The sequence below is a fragment of the Mustela erminea genome, chromosome 11, assembly GCF_009829155.1.
Source record: "Mustela erminea isolate mMusErm1 chromosome 11, mMusErm1.Pri, whole genome shotgun sequence".
Classification (NCBI taxonomy): domain Eukaryota; kingdom Metazoa; phylum Chordata; class Mammalia; order Carnivora; family Mustelidae; genus Mustela; species Mustela erminea.
The window spans coordinates 94884738-94903398 of record NC_045624.1 but is presented as its reverse complement, the minus strand read 5'-3'; the positions used below and the strand labels follow the sequence as shown (position 1 = coordinate 94903398).

At 57.7% G+C, this 18661-nt stretch overlaps 2 protein-coding genes across 2 annotated transcripts in view; both read left to right on the top strand.

Moving 5' to 3' along the window:
• Nucleotides 1-3762: 3762 nt before the first annotated feature.
• LOC116568792 lies at nucleotides 3763-15926 on the top strand. The gene is made up of 6 exons (XM_032304429.1): nucleotides 3763-3862; nucleotides 5646-5970; nucleotides 8780-8877; nucleotides 11539-11663; nucleotides 15116-15204; nucleotides 15612-15926. Exons 1-6 carry the CDS (start codon nucleotides 3763-3765, stop codon nucleotides 15652-15654), a joined length of 780 nt encoding a protein of 259 aa, XP_032160320.1. The 3' UTR covers nucleotides 15655-15926.
• A 1868-nt stretch (nucleotides 15927-17794) lies between these two features.
• The window catches only part of PKD1L1 (polycystin 1 like 1, transient receptor potential channel interacting), an 80055-nt gene continuing 79188 nt past the window's right edge, over nucleotides 17795-18661 (top strand). The window contains exons 1-2 of the mRNA XM_032304428.1: nucleotides 17795-17857; nucleotides 18385-18596. Of these exons, the coding sequence (XP_032160319.1) occupies nucleotides 17810-17857; nucleotides 18385-18596 (260 nt within the window). The 5' untranslated portion in view covers nucleotides 17795-17809. The remainder of the gene's footprint in view (nucleotides 17858-18384; nucleotides 18597-18661) is intronic.

The following is an 18661-nucleotide window of genomic DNA, read 5'->3' as shown; positions in this document are numbered from 1 at the left end:
TGCTGCAACCACGTGTAACTGCCCTCGGGTTTCTACAGTGTTGGTTTAAGCGCTCCCGGATTGTGATGGTTTTAGCGATGGCCCGAGTCTGTGCGTGTGGCCCTGCAGGCTGTCCCTAGGGGGGCTAGGCTGTCCCTAGGCGCTCTTCCTGCTTCTTGGCAGCACTCCCTGCTTCGCACTGGCTGGGCCTCAGCCTCTCGGAGCCTTGGCCAAGGATGGCTCCCGTGGGCTTAGGGACCCACCGGGCTGCTTTACTGAGCAGTGCGCCACGGGGAGTTCTGCCGACTCAGCGGAGGAACACGAGGAACGTGCGTATGGTTTGAACAGGCAGCGTGTTTCCAGACTGACACCCCCAGTGCCGAGGTCTCTCGCCCGCGTCCTGCACTTCGGGGACACGCTCTGCTGGCTGCAGCTGTGTGGGGCTTCCCTGGTGCTCGGGCTCAGGTATGTTTAAGAATCCTCGACCCCGCAGCTTGTGACTCTCATCCGGTGCCTCATCATCCTCCTCGCAGGTGCCCCTGGGCCTGGCAGAGGAACCACTCAGTCTGCATTTTCCTGGGCGGGAAGCGTGGCTCTGTCCAGGCAGCGGAGACACGGAGTGGCTCTCATGTTATCCGTGGATACCCCGTCCAGTGGGCAGAGCTGCATTTGAAGAGACACAGTCGTGTCCTTGACTCTGGAGTCCAGCGCGGGGTCAGAAAGAAAGCCTCAGCCCCTGGCATTTTTTAGCTTCTCGGTATCGCCCTTGAGCCAGGAGGCGAGCAGTCTCTGTCCGGAGATGAGGGGGGCATTAACCCCACAGACACCCTGGGGTCCGGTCGATTATTGACTATGTTGGGAAGCCCTGAAAGGCTTGCGTGCCCTTCAACCCAATATTTTTGATTATAGGAATTTTTATAGAAATTACAATCAAGCTGTTCCTGTGATCTTGTACTGAAAATCCTGAAATCCTGAATATGAATTCCTAGGGGGTTTGTTAAATTTTCTGTGGTGTGACAGTATTTTCTGCTGTAAAAGTAGTGTTACAGAGACACTCAGGGTTTATGATGTATACTTATGGGTGTGTCTGGTCGGATTCCAGTTGGAGAATAATCATACGTGTGGGGGTATGTATGTATGTGTGAGTGACAGGAAAAGGTTGGAAAAATATGCAGCAGGGCTTAAACCTGATTATTTATGAATGTTTCATTTTGGTCTTTGTAAACTGAGGTATCTTCTGAAACTCTTATAATCAGTTTTGTAACAAAAAATAAATTATTTTTTGAAGGGCCTGAGTAATAATATTTATTATCTGAACGCAGTCCATAATCACCGGCAAAGACTGTTTCCTCTTCGTTTTCACGCGTGTCCTTTCCTGAGTAGAAGAGTAACCTCTCACCTGTCGTGTGAGATCGCAGGAGGGTCGCGGTGCGAGTCGTGCACCAGCGAGGCAGCAGCGCTTTGCAGAATGACCGCGTCCTGGCCTGCAGAGGAGCCGGAGCCAGTGTAGCCGAACCTGTGGTGAGGAGAGTGTGACAGCCACTGGGGCCCAGGCTAGCCGGGTGGTGGGGGGTGGGGCAGGCTTTGCATATCTGTAATTACCAGAGGGAAGACCCCTGGGAGCACGGGGTTGGGGCCACCTCCCTGAACCCCACTGAGTGAGCTCCGGTTCCATCAGAGACCCTGGGAGGCACAGGGGACTTGGGTTCTGTATCCCTGTCCCAGGCGTAGTGTCTCAGAGAGGCTGCCTCTGTGGGGTTAAAGGAAGTGCAGCCCTCAGGCGCTTTCTGAGTTGAGGAGCAGGCAGAGAAACCAGTGCCCCCCACTCCCGGACTGGTCCCCAAACTGGTTCTCGTGGGTCTGCCCAGTGGTGCGCAGAAGGCTCTGATCATCACTCCCCAGCACGCCCTGACCCTAGGCATGTGCTCCCAGCAGAGGGTGACCGCAGCCCCTCTGTCCTCCTTAGGGAGGGAAACCCCAGGTCTGGCTAGCTGGGTGGGGGGCGTCCCATCTGCAGAGAGCCGGAGGAGAGGGGAGAGTGACAGCAGGACTGGGGCCAGGGCGACCCCTCCTGCTTTTGTCCCTTTGCCTTCCTCCTCTCCCTCAGGGCAAACCTCTAAGGAGGTGGGGGGCCTTGCCCCTGCTCACCTTCACCCCCTGGCAGCTGAGTTCTTGGGGCAGGGGCTGGAGTGTGAGGCTTGTCCCATCGAGAGGTCCTGCTCAGGGTGGTTTTGGGGTGTTTGGTGGTTCATCTGCCCCTAGCAACACAAGGACCTCCCTTCATAGTGTACATGTCTGAAGTAACCTGGTGAGTCACTGGTGGTTCCCACTGAGCTGTGCAGGGACTTCTAGAACCTTAGAGGGGCCCCTGCCCAGAGGAAGCAGGGACCAGGGGTGAGGGCCTGTCCTGAACCCTCCTCGAGGAGCGCACACGCACGCACACACATGTGACCTGGGTGGTCAGATATAGCAAAGTTTCCAAAGATGATCTTATTTCTATTTTACAATTTATCAGTTATCTGTATCAATAGTTTTGATTAGTGTAGATTTCAGGGAGAAGCTTTCCAGATAGAAGGTCAAAGGAAGAAAGAGACCAGTGTGAGAGGCCCACGCAGGGCCAGGTGCCACCAGCAGCCCTACCCTGCCCACATGTAACAATGTGTATTGTGGACCCCAAGAAATTCCCCCAAACCGTCTTGTGCTTTTCTTAATTACTGTCTTGGAACAAGATAAATGCAAAACAGGTTATGTTATCTTCTTGCTCATAATGTATTTTGTAAGAGAAAAATCACTGATCACTGAAGTCTTCAGTGCTGAGTAATGACTTCTGTGATGATCTGTGTCCTGTCAGTGTCCCTGTGACTTTGCAGAGAAGGAGAGGGAAAAGGGGGTGGGGGGAAGGGAAGCGGGGGGAGAGAAGGAGGAGGTGGGGGGGGAGGGGGAAGTAGGAGGAGGGAGGGAGGGGGTGGGAAGGGAAGAGGAGGGAAGGGGGAGAGAAGAGATTGAGAGGGGAAGCCGGGAGGAAGAAGAGGAGGGAGGGAGGGAATGGAGGAGGAAGGGGGTAGAAGAGGGAAGGGGAGAGGAGGGAGTGGAGGGAGGGAGGAGGGAGGGAGGAGTGCGTTAGGAGAAGGACGAGGTGGGAAGGAGGGGATAGGAGAGGGAAGAGAGCAAAAAGAAGAGGAGGGAGAGAGAGGGAGGAGGGGATAGCAGAGGGAGAAGGAAGGAAGGAGAACAACTAGCAAGCAGGTCAGGCCATCAGGATGGCAGCCCCCCCAGGTGGCCAGAGTGCCCAGGCCTTTGGGATCACTTAGGAGGGTGTTCAGATCCTGGCTTCTGGATACTTAGTTTCCTTTAGAAGCCCATGGGGAGAAGAGATTCTGGAGGGGCAGGTGCCGCCTACCTATCCGATTCAGTCAGTGTGTGAATATGCAGGGCAGTCGCCCCTAGCTTTAGGAGCCTGACCTCTACTGGGAGCGCCTGGCACCCCCTCACCCTCACTGTCACCCACTTTGTATGGGCACCTCCCTGGCCAGACTTACACTCTGCAGGGTCACACTGGATAGGACTTACGCCAGGTGTGACAGCTCCTGTGAGGCTTCGTCGGGGGAGGGTGGAGGCGGGGTGGGGGGGCGGGGGGGAGTGGGCGGGTGAGCCCCCAGCTCCCCTGCCAGCACGAGCCCAATTGGCCAGGCCCTCTGCTGCTGGGACAGGGGAGGGCTGTCCTGCTGCTGCGGGCCCATTGTTGGGCGTACCTGCTGCTGTCCAGTTCAAGTAGGAGGCCCCATGGGAGCGGTCTGCGGGGGTCCGGGCTGGAGGGTGCTCCTGCGAGCCCTGCCCCTGCTCTCCGTGCTGCAGCCCCTTCCCCGGGTCAGCTCAAAGGATGGTAAGTTCACATCTACCAGCATCTCAGCAGCTCCCCTCACCTTTGCTGCAGTGTAATTACGGAATTCGCCCCCAGCTGTGATGCTGGTGTGCTGATGGGGGAGGCCTGGGTCATGTAAAGAGGACAATGAATGCGTGCATGCCCTGGGCGGGGGGGTGCACCCAGCTAGGTCCATTCTGAGGTGGGGATGGAGTCCTGCAGTCACAGCCCAAGCCGGATCTGCACCGAGAGCCCAGAAAGGCCTTTACCCGTGAGGAACAGTGTCCCAGAGCTGGTTGGTACTGTGATTTTAGGGACATGCCGGCAGACCGTGTGGGGGCCACCCTGCCTTCGTGCACTGGGCACTAAATCCCAAATACGGAATTTGTGGTTTAAAAAAACCTCTAAATAGGTGGCTTTTGTTCATTAAACTTAGCAAAAACCACCGAGGATTGGATGGCTGTATCAGGTGCTTCACCTTCCGGAAGGTTCTCCCAGGGGCTCAGTCCTGCTGCAGAAAGTTGTGGGGAGGAGCCTTTTGGACCAGCAGGTGACTTCTGGGGGTGACTTCTGGAGTCTTGGCGGCTCCTCGTGCGGAGTTTCAGTGGCCGTTTGGTACAGAAAGCCACTAACTGATCACATCCAGAGCTTCTGGCCAGAGAGCAGATGGGACGTTGTCCCATCTGCCGCACAGCGGGCCAACCTCACCTCCGCGCGTCCCTGTGTCCGCAGCTTCCTGTTCCCGGGGTGGCCTGCCCCAGTGGCTCCCGGCACCTGGAACATTCTGTGTCCCATGCTGAAACGGGGCCAAGGTGATGGACACACGAAATCTTACTTATTTTAATGGAACTCGGAGCGCCAGGCGGCTGCGGCTGCGGCCAATGTGTGGGACGGCACTGGGACATTTCTTCTCTCCGAGGGTCGCTGCATATTGGGTTATCCCCGTGGCCTGGAGTGCCTCGTCCCCACTGCTGGTGCTAATGCCAGCCTGGGGCGTGGTGGCTCTGAAGTGGGTCTTCAGATCCCATGGGAAAGTGATAACAGGGCAGAGGCCGCGGCAGGGCTTTGGAGAGGGGCCTCTTTGCCAACTCGGTGGTGGGTCTGTATTTATCTTAAAATCACAGGGATCCTTCTTGTTTGCATAGCTCCTGTGAAAGCCTTTGTCCCTTAGAGAAGGGGCAAGGGGGATGGAGGTGCCAAGAGGTATCCCGGAGTCCAAGGGGGCGGGTGCACAGGCCCCCCGCAAGAGTTCTGAGCCAACAGCACAGGCCTGAGCCCATCAGGGGCTCTGGGCCCTGTTTACTCACCTGCTCGTCTGCAGGGCCCCAGCAACACTCTAGAAATCACAGGATTCCAAGAAATCTGCTGGGAAACCAGCAGGCTCCCTCGTCTTCCTCCTGGGACCCTCCAGCCTCCCGACCTGGGAAACCAGCTTCTGCACAAAACATGCCTCCACGGGGCACCGCTGTCTTCTCTAGAGCCTTGTGCATCCCTAAACACTTCTGGGGGGAGGCAGAAAAGTGGTCTCGATTTCTAGGCAAAACGAAAAAAACCCAACTTTCGTAAAATCTCTATTCAATTAGAATGTCGACATGAAGAATTAAGGGAACTGACAACTAGTCAAAAAAGAGACTTTTATCCCTGTAGGCTTCAGGCCAGCCCTGGGAACGGTGGTGCAGTGGCGGCGTGCAGGTGGGAGCAGGGACAAGGCCTCACTGAGGGGCCGCAGTCCCCCATCAGTCCTTCTCCCTGTCGTGGTGTCCATCGTGGGTGCTGGGGCTTCTCTAACTCTCTCCGCTGCCAGATGCCCTCTTCCCCTGGAGAGCTGGCCCATTTCAGACCGATGCGCAGAGACCCCTGCACTTAAGAGAAACTTTCCGTGAGAGTTGTAGGGAATCAAGCTTTTCAGATGGGGAGCAGATTATTGGCAAGGTTTCTGCTTCCCCGTGTGTGACTAGTGTCGGGTACAAGCATAAGCCACCCCCCACCCCGCACTGTCTTCCAGGGGACACAGGTGGATGCCGGCCAGCTGACTGCTGTGGCCAGGGCCATGACCCAGTGACACCAGGAAGGACCTCGGTCCTGAGGGCCCAGGAATCCCCGAAAGGCATTTCTGATGACCCGCAGAGGTGAGCGGCGCTGGTCGCAGGGACTTTGAGAACCTGTATTTTAGAGCGTGTACTCGGGACTTTTTCTTTCAAAAGGAATATTCCACGGAGTTGGGCTTAATGTGTGTGTGTGTGTGTGTGTGTGTGTGTGCTTGCCCCTGCGTGTGTGTGTATGTGCGCGTGTGTGTGCTTACCCCTGTGTGTGTGTGCGTGTTTGTGTGAGAAAGAGAGAGGGCTTCTGTGTATCTGTCGTATGTGCCATGTGAGTCTCTGAATGTGCAAGTGTGTGATTGTGTGTGTGCCTGCATGTGTGTCTCTGCTCATGTGTCTGTGTGTGCTTGTGTTCTGTGAGTGTTTGTGTGAAACCGTGGCATGTGTATGTGTGTGACTTCGGACCCTTCCCAGTCCAAGTTCTGCACAGGACCCACTGTGGTCTTGTAGCCACAGGGGTCACGGGCACAGTCCCTTCCCTGGAAACCATCCAGATGCGCCAGACTTCATGGCTTCTGAAGAGTCTGTGATGTGTGACTCTTACCCGGGTGGTGGGGGTGGGGGGGGGTTGGTTCTGTTGAAGGACCCTAGCAATGAGCATCACCAGAGCACAGACCTATAGCCAGGCTACTGAAGGAACAAACACGGACAAGAACAAAAGGCAAAGCCTGTAAATAGCGCTTCTTTGGGGGTGCTCTCCCACTGGTCCCTCTGTTCACATGGAGGGGGGGTCCCTGCTCTCCCCTGCCCCGTCAGTCTGTTCACCTGGAGGGGGGTCCCTGCTCTCCCCCCTGGTGCGTCTGATCATGTTGGAGGGTGGACACAGCTTCGGGTATGTCTAGGTCTCCCTCCTTGAACTGATTTGCAGAAGTGCCCCCCGCCTCCCCTGTACTGCCTTCTGTGAGGCTCTGGCCTCTGAGGAGGAGGTCCTGGGGGCTGAGTCACTCCAGTGCCCTGTGCCTCTCCCATGCTCGCCCTGGGGCGGGGGGAAGGAGAAAGGTCAGGCAGGCTGGGGGGGTCAGAGTCCCGGCAGGATCCTGGGCTCAGCTGGCCCTGCCCAGCTCCTTCGAGGTGGCCACCGCCATCTGCACTCCCCAACACCCCAGACGCCTGTCCCCGGATGGGTGAGTGGTGCCGTCCCACCAAGGGGAGGTTCACGCACACGTGTCCTCAGGGAAAGCACCCAGAGCCACCCTCCATGGCCAGGGAGAGTCTCTCTTGTTTATACTTTTTCCTTACAACACCCCCCTCCCATTTTGTATTAGAAAAGGTCTTTGAACTCTCAGGGCACAATCCCTTCTTTGTGCGGTTCACCTTCAGAGGGGCCGGCTGTGTCAGGTGTGGTCAGGCGGCCCTGGCAGTGCCCCAGGTGGGAGGCAGGTGCCTGCAGTCCTGGAGGTTCCCCGGGGCCTTCCCTGTCTGATCTGCCCCTGGTCCTCTCAGGTGTCCCTCCAGGTTTGCAGTAGGATGTGCGCGGTTCCAAATGGTCTCTTTTCTCCTTTCTCCTTTTCTCATGTCCCTGGCCTGTGGGAGACAGGTGTGGTCAGGGGTGCGAAGGAGGCCCTGGGGATGCCTCACTCAGCCGCTGAACCGAGGCCCTCAGAGGCCCTCAGCCTCTGAGGGACGTCCCCATTTGTCAGAACTCCGTGGTCACCACTGCCTCCCCACGCCCCCCACCACCCACCATAAAGGGTCCTCGTCTGCCATCTGGCGGCAGCTGCCTGGTCATTGCATCAGGAAGCTGCTGGGGTCAACACAGTCTTCCCTTCTCAGAAGTCCCTGCTTAAATGAAAGCATTTACTCTCCCAGCTTCGCAGGCGCGCAGAGGTCAGAAACCGCTCGCTGCAAAGTGTGCACGTGTTCTCACGGGGAGCTGAGCCCAGCCTTGGGGACCGGAATTCACACCTGCAGTGCAGAGATGCATGTAGCCCTGGGGTGGGGGGCGGTGCTGGGTGGCATCCCGAATGGCACCCCATGTCTGGTCAAGACCTCAGTCCCCACACCTTGGTTCAGGACTATTTGATCACGGCACATCAATCTTTCTGGGTGGTGAGGGGCCCCATGGACGCAGGCGCAGGTGTCCCTGGCCCCAAGAAGCCACAGCATGTAGAGGAGTGACCAGTGCCTCCCTTACCCCGGCCCCCCAGGCTGGGCCTCCCAGTCTGTGCACCGGCTTATTAGGGGCCGTACTTGGGGCCACTGGCCAGCGGTCTGGAGCTCCGCAGGTGTCCCCTCTGTCCTTGGGGGAATGTGGGAGGGCGCAGTGAATCGTTGGCTCTGGAGGTACCACCGATGCAGTTGAGCGCAGCTGCCTGTCTCCCGCGGTCGCCCTAATCTCATCTGGAAACGTACCTGTGCTCTCCCTACCTGGTCCACGGTGGGGATCACACGGCAGGGTCATGCTGGTGCGTTTGGCCACTGTCATGCAGTCCACGGTCTCATCCCCGCTGGTCTGGGCCCTTCTGTTCTGAGGTGAGTCTGGTCCACACAGAGGTGAAGGAAGGGGACACAGGGGAGGTGTGGTGGGCAGGGGGCTGTGGGCCTGCCCTGCTCTGTTCTCTGCTTCCCAGTGCTGAAGCTGGAGGGAGCAGGGACGGAGGGAGGGAGGCTCTTTTAAAGCAAGATGAGAAATCTGTTTCAAGTCACAGTTTGAGGCCAGGCCCCACACTTGGAAAACACTGTTGACTAACCACGAACAACTTTCCATCAGTGCGTGGCCAACTGCATCCCTCTTTAGTTTAGGCACAAGCTGCGGACGTGGATGGAAGAGGGGGCACAGGCTGGCTGTGAAGAAGACTGCTATGTCATGCAACACTCTCCTCTGCTCCCACCCTGTTAGGTACGTCTGGGCTGCCTACTTCTGGTCCTCCCCCTGCGCCATGCCCCCGAGAGCCGCGGAGCCCGCGGGCCTTCATCCATCCGATGGAGCGCCAGTCGGTAAGGGACTGGGAAGGGGTGCTGGCACCAGAGCCGCTCGCTGGAGCTCCCTGTGCGGGGGCCCTGGCGAAGCCCACAGCCCCGGGTCCATCCCTGCCCGCACCTGCAGGGAGGGGCCGTCCTAGCCTGGTTGCTGGTGAGAAAGTACAGAATAAACGAGAATAGAAGACACCAGCTGCTCGCCCTGAGCTTGCCAATCAGTGACATCTGGGCTCCGGAACCCTTCTCTGGACCCTTACTCACCTCTCCTGGGATCTCCAGACTCCAGAGGGCATCAGACTCACAGGGGGGCTTGCTGAAACCAGGCTACAGGGCCTGCCTCAGACATTCTGCCTTTGGGGTCTGAGGGGAGGCTGCTGCTGGTCCAGGGCTGTACTTTGAGAACCATTGAGTCTAGGGGTGGGACCCCCATGGAGCTACGTGATGGGGGCGCCCAGGTGATGGGACGGGGGATGCTTCACAGCCACAGTGCTGGGTTTTCCCGCACCAACACAAGACGACACTTCCATCATTCATCTTTTAAAATAAAAGTCTTAAGTGGTTGCTTGAAACTTAATTTCCAGTGTTACTTCAGGTTGATGGAATATTTGAGTTCTGCACTCGGGCCATGCCCTTGACAGACATGAGGAGCTTTAAAATACCAGCAAGGCAGGTGTGCGTGGTGTGTGTGCTGGTGGGATCGGGGCTCGGGCATGGGGACGGAACCCAGCGCGAAACTAACCCTCGTGACTCTTACGTGATAATCGTGGAGAGTGGATTTCCCTCGTGAGCTCATTTCTCCTTCAGATTTGTGTTTGTGTCATTTTGTGACCCTGTATCTTCAAGATGCTTTCCCATGATTGTTCCTGTGTGGAGCACTTGTGCTCGTGTGAGGAGGCTGGGTTTTCCTTCCCGTAACCTGACCACAGTGGCTCTGGGAATCGCTTGGTTTCGGAGAAACAGAGGTGACTTTATTATCCTAGCTCACCAGCAGATAGTGTCGGGCACATGTTAGTCCATGCCGAGGGCGGTGTCTGGCTCTGTGGGAGGCAGCTCAGACACTCAGCTTGTTTTTATTTATTTATTTATTTATTTACTCAGCTCGTTTTTAAAGAAGCCGCAGGACGGCTTTTATTAGCATGAGATACGAACCCACAGGAGTCCTGATAGTAAATAGTGGTGTTGACTCAAAGTGTTTCAGTCGGTCTGCGTGTTGTCCTGGGAGACTGGGAGGTTGAAGGCCGGGGATGCTGCCTGAGTGGTGCTGGGGATGGCACTGGGGACACCAGCTCTGGTGACAAGGGGTGGTGATGCGGCTGATGGAAGCCAGGGCCTGGATATTGGAGGGGAGGGGAGCCAACCCAGAGCACCCCCTCCTTTCCACCTGACGTTTCCGGCCCTGCTCTGGGGACCTGCTCTGGGGGCTGCATGTCTGCATGTGCAGGGCCGGCTCTCTGCTTCGTGCCCCCAGGCTGTGTGCGCGGAGCCAAGGCTCTGTGGAAATGCTTCCTGTAGCTTTTGAATTGTGGACATTTTCAGACCTCTGCAGGACTAGAGAAAATGGCCTCGCAGACACCCTTGAAGCTGCCATCCACTTCGGTGATTTAAACCCATCTGCAATTCTTGGGTTAGAAATCAAAATTCCGGTATGCCTGGCTGACTGGTGGTGAAGCGTGAGACTCTTGATCTCAGGGTCGTGAGTTTGAGCCCCGTGTTGGGCATAGGGATGACTTGAAAAAGAAATTCCACGGAGTAAGTGTGAAGATCTCATTGGCTTTGTTAAGTAATTCATGGTGCTGGCGGCATCCCATAGGCATGTAGACATACGCCCTCAGGAACAGTGCAAAATGGGAGATTTTCATAGGGAGGAAGGTGAGACAAGGAAATTACTAGCAAAGACAAGAAAGGATTGTTCCAGGCAAGGTCATCATCCCAAGGGGAAGGGCACGGGTTCTCACTGGGTGGAGCACCTCATCTTCCTTTGGGGGCAGGGGGCCACGGGACAGATCACCTCACTGATGCTGACCCGGAAATTCCAGACTAACTGTTACGACAGCTTTTCTGGGGGAGCCTGGCAGCACGGGTAGGTGATATATGACGCCCTGGCTTGCTGACTTGACCTCAACAGTTCTGTCTGCGGTGGGGGCCTTCTTCCTACTGCTCGTCCCTTCTTGTCCAGAAGGCGAGGCAGGTGGATGCTGGCCTGGCTGGCCCCAGGAGCTGGGCAGTGTGTATCCAGAGGCCTTGTGTGGAAGCATCCTGGCTTTTAAACTTCGCGGGTCCTATTGGCCTTCATGTTGGCCCCGCAAATCCCCACCTGGTCTTTGGGACTGTGGTTTCCCCGTTTTGTGCCCATCTCTCTGATGGGGAAGGCTTGAGTGCTGGAGGAGAGAAGGATGGCCCTCCGGGTCAGGAGATGAGCTTGGGCTCTGGCCCGGGAGCTCCCCGACAGTGCCCGGCGCTGGCTTATCCGAGACACTGTTATCAGTGAGTTAGAAACAGAAAAGGCACCGAATGCAGACATGGCTTCCACTCAGAAGCAGGTCCCACGGGCACCCGGCTCTGTGACCCACCGGAAAGCAGGTGGCGTCAACCCGGGTGGGACTTCTCACGGCGTGCCACGGCCGCCCTCTCCTGGCTGCACGTTGCAGGCTTCAGACCTAGTCTTTCCCTTTTCCCTAGGGGCCCACGCTAATCCCACGCCTTTCAGGAGCACTGAGAAGGCCAGCGGTCCTCTGGGTGCGAGGACAAGTGGGAGAGAAGATGCGGGACTGGAGCACCCACCCCCGCTGGTGTCACGGGACAAGGTATTCCTGAGACAGCCGCCGCTGCATCTGGGGCGCTCGGGCTTTGCTTCCAGAAGACCGGTTACTCAGGCTGGACTAGCCAGACGGAGGAGCAAAGTGCAGCCGTGCGTGGCCATCGGGAGGGCCGGCGGAGGTGGGGGGGTGGAGGCGGGACAGGCCGTCTCCGGGTGTGAGAAGCAAGGCAGCGTCTGAGCCAGCCGTGGCAGGTGAACCATGCGCGGTGGCCCAGAGAGTGACGTGAGTGACAGCAGGACACTGTCCTGCTGAGGATGAGCTCTGACTTCCAGAGGGTGGTGCAGTCAGCCCAGACACAGCGTTTCTTGTCCTGACCCGAGGGAGCAGGCTAGGCTCGCGGGAGCTCCTGGAACCTCCTCACCCCCACCCCGCCCCCTGGCAAACACCACCCTGCAGCTCAGATTCCTGTCCTCCTCGTGGGGATCCCCAGTCCTCCTCGTGGGAGTTCCCAGTGCTCCCCATGGGGTCCGCAGTTGTGCACACAAGGGCATTTGTGTCTGAAGATGAGCTGATCGCAGTGCATCCCGTTCCTGTTGGCAGCTCCCCCAGGCTCACCCACCACACCAGGAAGTTTGAAGGGGGGTTTTCAAGCTAACTGGAAAGGGTGTCGGCCAAGGCACACTGGTCATGTTCTGGGAGCGGGGCTCGTTAGAGGTTTGAGGTCAGGGAGCTCTCCGGGACACCAGGGGACCCTGCTGCCATGGGCTTGTCCTGGTCCAGCAGCGGGCTCCCCACCCCCCCCCTGTACCTGCTTCTGTGAAACCCGTGTGCAGCCAGCCCCCGGGGGGAGGGGGCTCTGCCTTCTGCACAGATGGAGGATATGTATTCAGCCTTGGGTCCCCAGGGCCTAGGGCCTCCTGCCTGTGCTGTTGGGGTTTCCGTGGTTCCTGTTGACCTTGAGCCCACCTGCGCCCCACCCGAGCCCCCAGCACCCTGTTCCCTGGAGCCCCAGCCACCCGGCCTCAGGGGAGGGCCAAGGGGCTGCAGCCCGGGGGTGGGTTTGATGGTGAAGCGTTCTTTGGCCCGGCTTTGCAAACCCGAGACTCCATTGGTCTGTAAAATGCTGTGCTCCCTGGGAAGAACAGACAGGCCTGACTTCAAGAGGTTATGGCGAGGACTTGTTTACACCCCGATCAGGTAACAGTCACATGCCATATCAGGATTTGGAAGAAACACAGCTTTGGTCATTCGTGCAGTCTTTGTCCATGGCTCCCAGCTCCCCAGACCCCTGGACTCACCCATAGCTAAGGGCCAGAGGGTGTGTTGTGTTATGTTAAAGGAGACCTTCAGACCCCTTCCCAGGGCTGGGGGAGCTGGCTGCCGGGGGAAACAGCCCTATGATTCTTGGCTTGAAACTCTTAGTCCCACCTCTAACCAGCCCCCTCCCTAAAAACCCAAGAGGATGGGATCACGGAGCTTCTGGGTTGGTGAGCACGTGGAGATTGGGGACAGTGGACCCCGGTCGTGGGGCATGGGAGCGCCACACCCCCTGCTTCTCCCATCTGGCTGTACAGTCCCATCCTCTATTGTATCCTTTACTGGTAAACATGACTATGGGTTTCCCTGAGTTCTGTGAGCCCCTCTAGGGAATGAAAAGAACCTAGGGAGGAGAGTGTTGGAACCTGCCATTGGTAGTGGCAGATCAGAAGCAGAGAGGCCAGCCTGGGGCTCCCAGCTAGCACCTCAGTGTGTGGGGGACAGCGTGGGGGAACCAAACCCATTACCTGTGGGGTGTGATGCTGTCTTGGGTAGAAGGGGCCAGAGTGATTTGAATTCTTGCTAGTGTCTGAAACTCCCTTGCTGTTTTGGGGGACCCCCACCCCCACTCTGGAATTGGGTCTGAGACCCATAAAATATCATAGTTCGTAGGTTCAATGTTACATAAAAAGTTGATGAGCAAATATGGTTTTCTAGAACAAACGCAACTGAGTCATTACACTTCTTACCGCAAGTGAATGTTGCGGGCAGTGAAGGTTATAAAACCCATTTCTGTAGTTCACGTGGCAGGTTGGGGGTGATTTTGGGTAAATGCATCTTGAGTTCAGAAGGACAAGACCAGACACACTGGGTAGCTGAGCTGGGTCCTCACCCACCCTGACTTGTGGCAAACCCTGGGTCTTTCAGGAGGGAAGACAGACACTCTCAGTCTTCTTGTCTTCAGGACAGAACAGCAAGGGCAAACTTACCGCTTCTCTTCTTAGGGTGTTCTCCTAAAAATTGCTTCCTGGTAAAGCTTGGGGCTCCTGATTGGAATTATGCTTTCATTAATGCCAAGTAAAATATTTGGGGCTTTTGTTACATTTGAATGGTAGTCAATCTTGCCCCCCACAGCCTTGGGGGGGCCGTGACTTGATGTGGGGGGTCCTTGGGGTCACGGGAGTCGGGTGGTCCATCGACCTTCCCAGTGTGGCACCGTCTCTCTGGCCAGCCCCACCGGTCTGGCGGCCTCCCCAGCTGCTTCTCTGCTGTTCCTTTGTTTTGTCACATTGACTGTTTGGGTGGCTGTTTGCATACTTGGAATTCTGAACGGCGTCTCTTCCTGGGCTGGTGACGTGCGACCCGTCCTCTCCCGGGATGCTGGTGGGCAGCACGCTACCCGGCAGGTGCACAGTCCCAAGGGTGGACAGCCGATGCCCCGACCGCCCTCCTGCGCCCACACGGCCTCTCTGTTTCTCACCCTCAGTACCGCATCCAGTCACTCACCGCAGACGGTCGGCGCTTTATTATACAATCAGCTTTGTAGCCAAGGCTTTTGCCAGGTGTCGGCTCATGAAGTGTTCTGAGCGCGCATATCGCAGGCTAGGCTAAGCTCAGTGTTCGGGAGGCTGCTGTGTTCAGTGCATTTTCCAGTCCACATTACTTTTAGCCATGGCGGTTCGTCTGGACACAGCCCCGGTGTCAGTCAAGGGAGGTCTGTGCTGGTTAGTTTGACACAAATGGCCTACGGTGCCCTGTGTCTGGTAAGGACTCCATCAGGAGACCCAGTGCTGCTGTCCTACCGTTATCGGCGCTGGCTGTCTCTAGGGCCGATGCAGTGTCTGAATGGAGAGCCAGCTCCGAACATCTCCCTTGGGATTCTCACCTCCCTCAGCCTTTTTCAACAGTGGCCAGGTCGGGGCTTCCAAAACATGGGTCAGATAATGCCACTCTGGTGCCCACACCCGTGTCTCATTCAGAAGGACATGTAAAGTCCCAGGTTCGAAGACCCCATCTGACCTCCCTGCCTCCCCCGTCACCCCCCTACTCTCCTGGCATCCACAGCTCCCGCTCTCCGGCCGGCCCCCCACGACCCCAAGAACATGGGCTCTGGGAGGACGGGGGCTAGCCTGCTTTGTTCCCTGCAGCTCAGCAGGGCCAGCTGCTATCCTAGGACAGAAATAGTATAGCTGGGGTTTTGTAAGCAGCTCTTAAATGACTGCTGTTTGTCCCCCTTCCAGAATATTTTGAGAACAACCAGCAGAACAGTGCTAAGTGCTGTCAGCGGGAGGATGCAGGCTGCTTCAGATTGGGGAGACTATGCCGACAGGTATGTCCGCGAGCCCCGACAGAGCCCTGCTCCTCTGCACTGCACAGGGGCATGCAAAGACCTGCCCGGGATGGCGTCAGGTCGGGTGTGCTGTCTGGGGTGAGGATGTGGGGTTGCAGAGAGCTCAGAATACCTATCGCCAGGGAAGGAAGAGTGGGGGACTGGTCTTCTTGCGCGTGCGGTACGGTAGCATCAGACGAACCCTGAGCACGGAATACTACGTGGAATAAGCCAGTCCCAGAGGATGGGTATTGCAGGATTCCACGTGCACAAGGCCCCTAGAGCAGCCGGGTTCCTGGAGAAGGATGGGTGGTGGGTGCCAGGGGCTGGGGGCGGGGAGCGAGGACCCGGTGTTCAGTGGGCACGGGGTTTAGGGTGAAAAACCCTCAAGGTCTGTTTCACAACAGCACAGAGGTACCGAGCATGGATAAAGTGAACGTTTCAGAATGAGAAAGACGGTCGGCTTCATGTTTTTATTGTGGTCGTTCTGCCACCATAAGAACGTAGCACTGGGCCATCAGAACTTGGAAGTCGGCATGCTTCTAAAAACACATGGCCTGCTTTGGGATTCTGCCTCACACTGGCCCTGTAATCTATGGTTTTACTCACCCCAATGAAAATTAAACGTTGATGCATACAGAGAACAAACTTGATCTTTCCGATGGCAAACACAGGGTGCCTGGATGCAGACGTTTCTTTGTCCTTCCTGGTGACTAGCGCATTTCCACCATGTTCGCTGAGGCGAGCTGCCCGTGTGGCCCACCTGCCAGGCCACCGGAACCGCTGTGCCCCCAGCCCTCCCCGTGTACCTCAACGCACCTGCCCTCCACTTATTTGCATGATTCCTCCTTCTTCTTCCCCATAAAACTCCCCATCGTTGAAGTCCCCAGCTTACAAGGCAGAGTTTGGGTTTCAGAGACTAGTAAGATCCCATCCTCCCCGGGGGACCCTAAATCCAGTGCAGGAGGGAAGTGTAATCCGAACAGCAGATAAGGCGACATGGGACCCTCCAGACTCCACAGGGATGCGTGGAGGCGTCAGCTGTGTCTGCGGAGTCAGGAAGACCTGGGGCTGGGGACTGGGCCGTTAGCTGGAGCCAAGGAAGGCGTCATCCCCACTAACAGGGAATGGCAGACACGGGAAGGAATGTGGCCTGTTTGGAGAAAGTGGGTTAATTGTAGGGACAGATAGTAGCCACCCCTGCTGGCAGCGCTGCTGGGTCAAGCCACTCTGTTCCGGTGACACAGGCAGCCTTCTGTGTCCTCTGGGCCTCTTCCTTCTGGGGTCCAGATGAAGGAGAACTGGGTGCCGGTTAACAGAAGCAGCCCTGATGCTCTTGAAGGCCCTCTCAGGAGTGGCCGGTGTCCCCAGGGTACGAGTAGAAGCCCCCAGCAGGGTGGGGGTCCAGAGGCCTTGCTCCAGGAAAGCTCTGGAAACAGGTGTGAGCAGAGCAGGACTTTGGGGTGGTGCTCCCTGTCTGTCCTCGGGAGGCTGTGTGAGCTCAGAGGGCACCTGCGGGGTTTGAAGGAACATCGCTGCATTAACAGCTAAAGGAACCTAAGGGAACGAATGGGCAGGGAGCAGGCAGCCAGGACGAGCGCACTAGGACTGTGTTGTGGGAGGACGGCTGGCATGGCCGGTGGGAGAGCTCCTGCATGGAGAGATCAGGTGACCCCGTGCAGACAGGGAGGGCCAGGGGCAGACCCTAGGGAGGTGTGGCCCCGGCAGCTGGCAGGGCAGCAAGGGGGATCATGGGACCTGTGGCATTTGTACTGCGATCTGAAGTCTGTGCCCCTTGCCGCATGACCATGGCTAGAAGCCGGGTGTCCTGAGCCCAGATGCTTCCTGCCCAGCACATTAGGACAGCCTGGGCCAGAGCGGCTCATCTTCGCAGGCCCGAGGACAAGGATCCAGCCCTGTAGCAGAGCAGGGGAACGGCGTCCCTGTCTGAGAGCCCTGGCCTGAGTGGCCTCAGCACATCCCTCCTGTAGGGCCCCTGGGTTGAGGTAAATGGGGTCCTCTAGCATGGGACACGAAATGGACCCTCTAAGAGGTCCTCATCTTGCTGGCTGTCGTCATGCCCCTTGCACCCCCTTCCTAGAACCGTGGAGGGCACCAGACTCGGTGAGCAACCGCCCTGCCCAGGAGCCACCAGGCGTTCAGCTGCAGCCCCGAGTCACAGGTGAATCCCGCCGAGGCCTGGCTCTGCCTTGGGGGTCAGCTACCTGTGACCCAAGCCTGGGCTGCCTCCCCCAGACCGCGGAGCCTGTTAGGACAGTGACCCGCCCTTTGGGGGAGCCATCGGAAGCAGGGTCCCAGCTGGGGACAGACGTTAGTGAATGGCTTTAAATACACTCCTGCTCCATGACAGTCATCCCCGGAACTCTGGCACAGCCCTGGCGGGGTCAGCTCTACCTGCAGGCACCCCGCTGTCACCCGGACCGCCGACGAGCAGATGCAGGCCACACGGGCCATGTGAGCGAGCGAAGCACGGCCAGCCTTCCTGTCTCTGCCTTTTTCCTTCATATCCAGAAACTCCCAGGGACCTTCTGTGACAATCGCGAGCTTCCAGGGCAGCAGTGGCCCGGGCCCCTGTTGCCAAAGGATGTCTGCAGCTGGGAACGTGAGCAGTGACTTCTGTTGGCTTCTCCAGGTGGGTGTCTGCCCGCTGCGGTGGAACATCTCCGGGAAGCTGCTGGTAGGTCAGGTGGCCCTGGGGCTTGGGGGCGAGCTGTGTTTCCGGCTGCTAGTCCTTCGGACATGGTTCAGCCAGTCTGAAAGTGTAACCTGAGCTGGATCCTCACTAAAGGAAAGTGTGCACTGCAGTTTCCATGTCTGCAAGAGCATCACCACTCAGCTGCCCCCTTTGATCATAGCTGACCCTGTAGAGGAGCTCATTCGTGGTAGCTAGCAGGGAACAGTGTGAACTTGGGGTTAGAGCAGCTCCCCGGGGTCCTGGTGGTTGCCAGCAGTGTGCTCTTGGCCACTGCGCTGGCAGGTGCAAACCCTCTCCGGAACCCATCTGCAACGCATGGGCCACCCTGCACTAACCCCCAGATGAGGGAGCCCGCAGCCGCACGGGGACCCTTATTCTCCAGCTTCCTGACGGTGCAGAAGGCAGTGAGGCTGCCAGCCTCGGCCCCGGCATGCCCCCTCGCTCACTCACCTCTTGAATTCCAGTGCACCTGTCCCGCAGAGGGCTCCTGCCGCCTGAGCGCACAGACCCCCTCCTGCCCCTCAGGACAGTGGCGCTCTGCAGAGGACATGGCTCCAGAGCGGCTTCCAGGGACCGACGTCACGGCGGCCACTGTTGTGATGGGGGTCCCCATCTGGGTAGCTGCGTGCCCGCATTCCAGCACTCCGACCGCACCTTCTCCCACCTTACCCGGAAGGTAGGGTACGGGCGGCGGGGGGGCCAGTGTCCGCTCTAGACCCCGATTCTGGAGCCACGCCCAGG

Bases quoted from the DNA above. Each gene is read 5' to 3' on its own strand.
- LOC116568792 (XM_032304429.1), top strand. From the start codon at position 3,763: ATGGGAGCGGTCTGCGGGGGTCCGGGCTGGAGGGTGCTCCTGCGAGCC. The intron at 11,664-15,115 runs GTATTCCTGAGA...TCCCCCTTCCAG, and splicing joins CGCTGGTGTCACGGGACAAG to AATATTTTGAGAACAACCAG. The intron at 15,205-15,611 runs GTATGTCCGCGA...GTTTCACAACAG, and splicing joins TGGGGAGACTATGCCGACAG to CACAGAGGTACCGAGCATGG.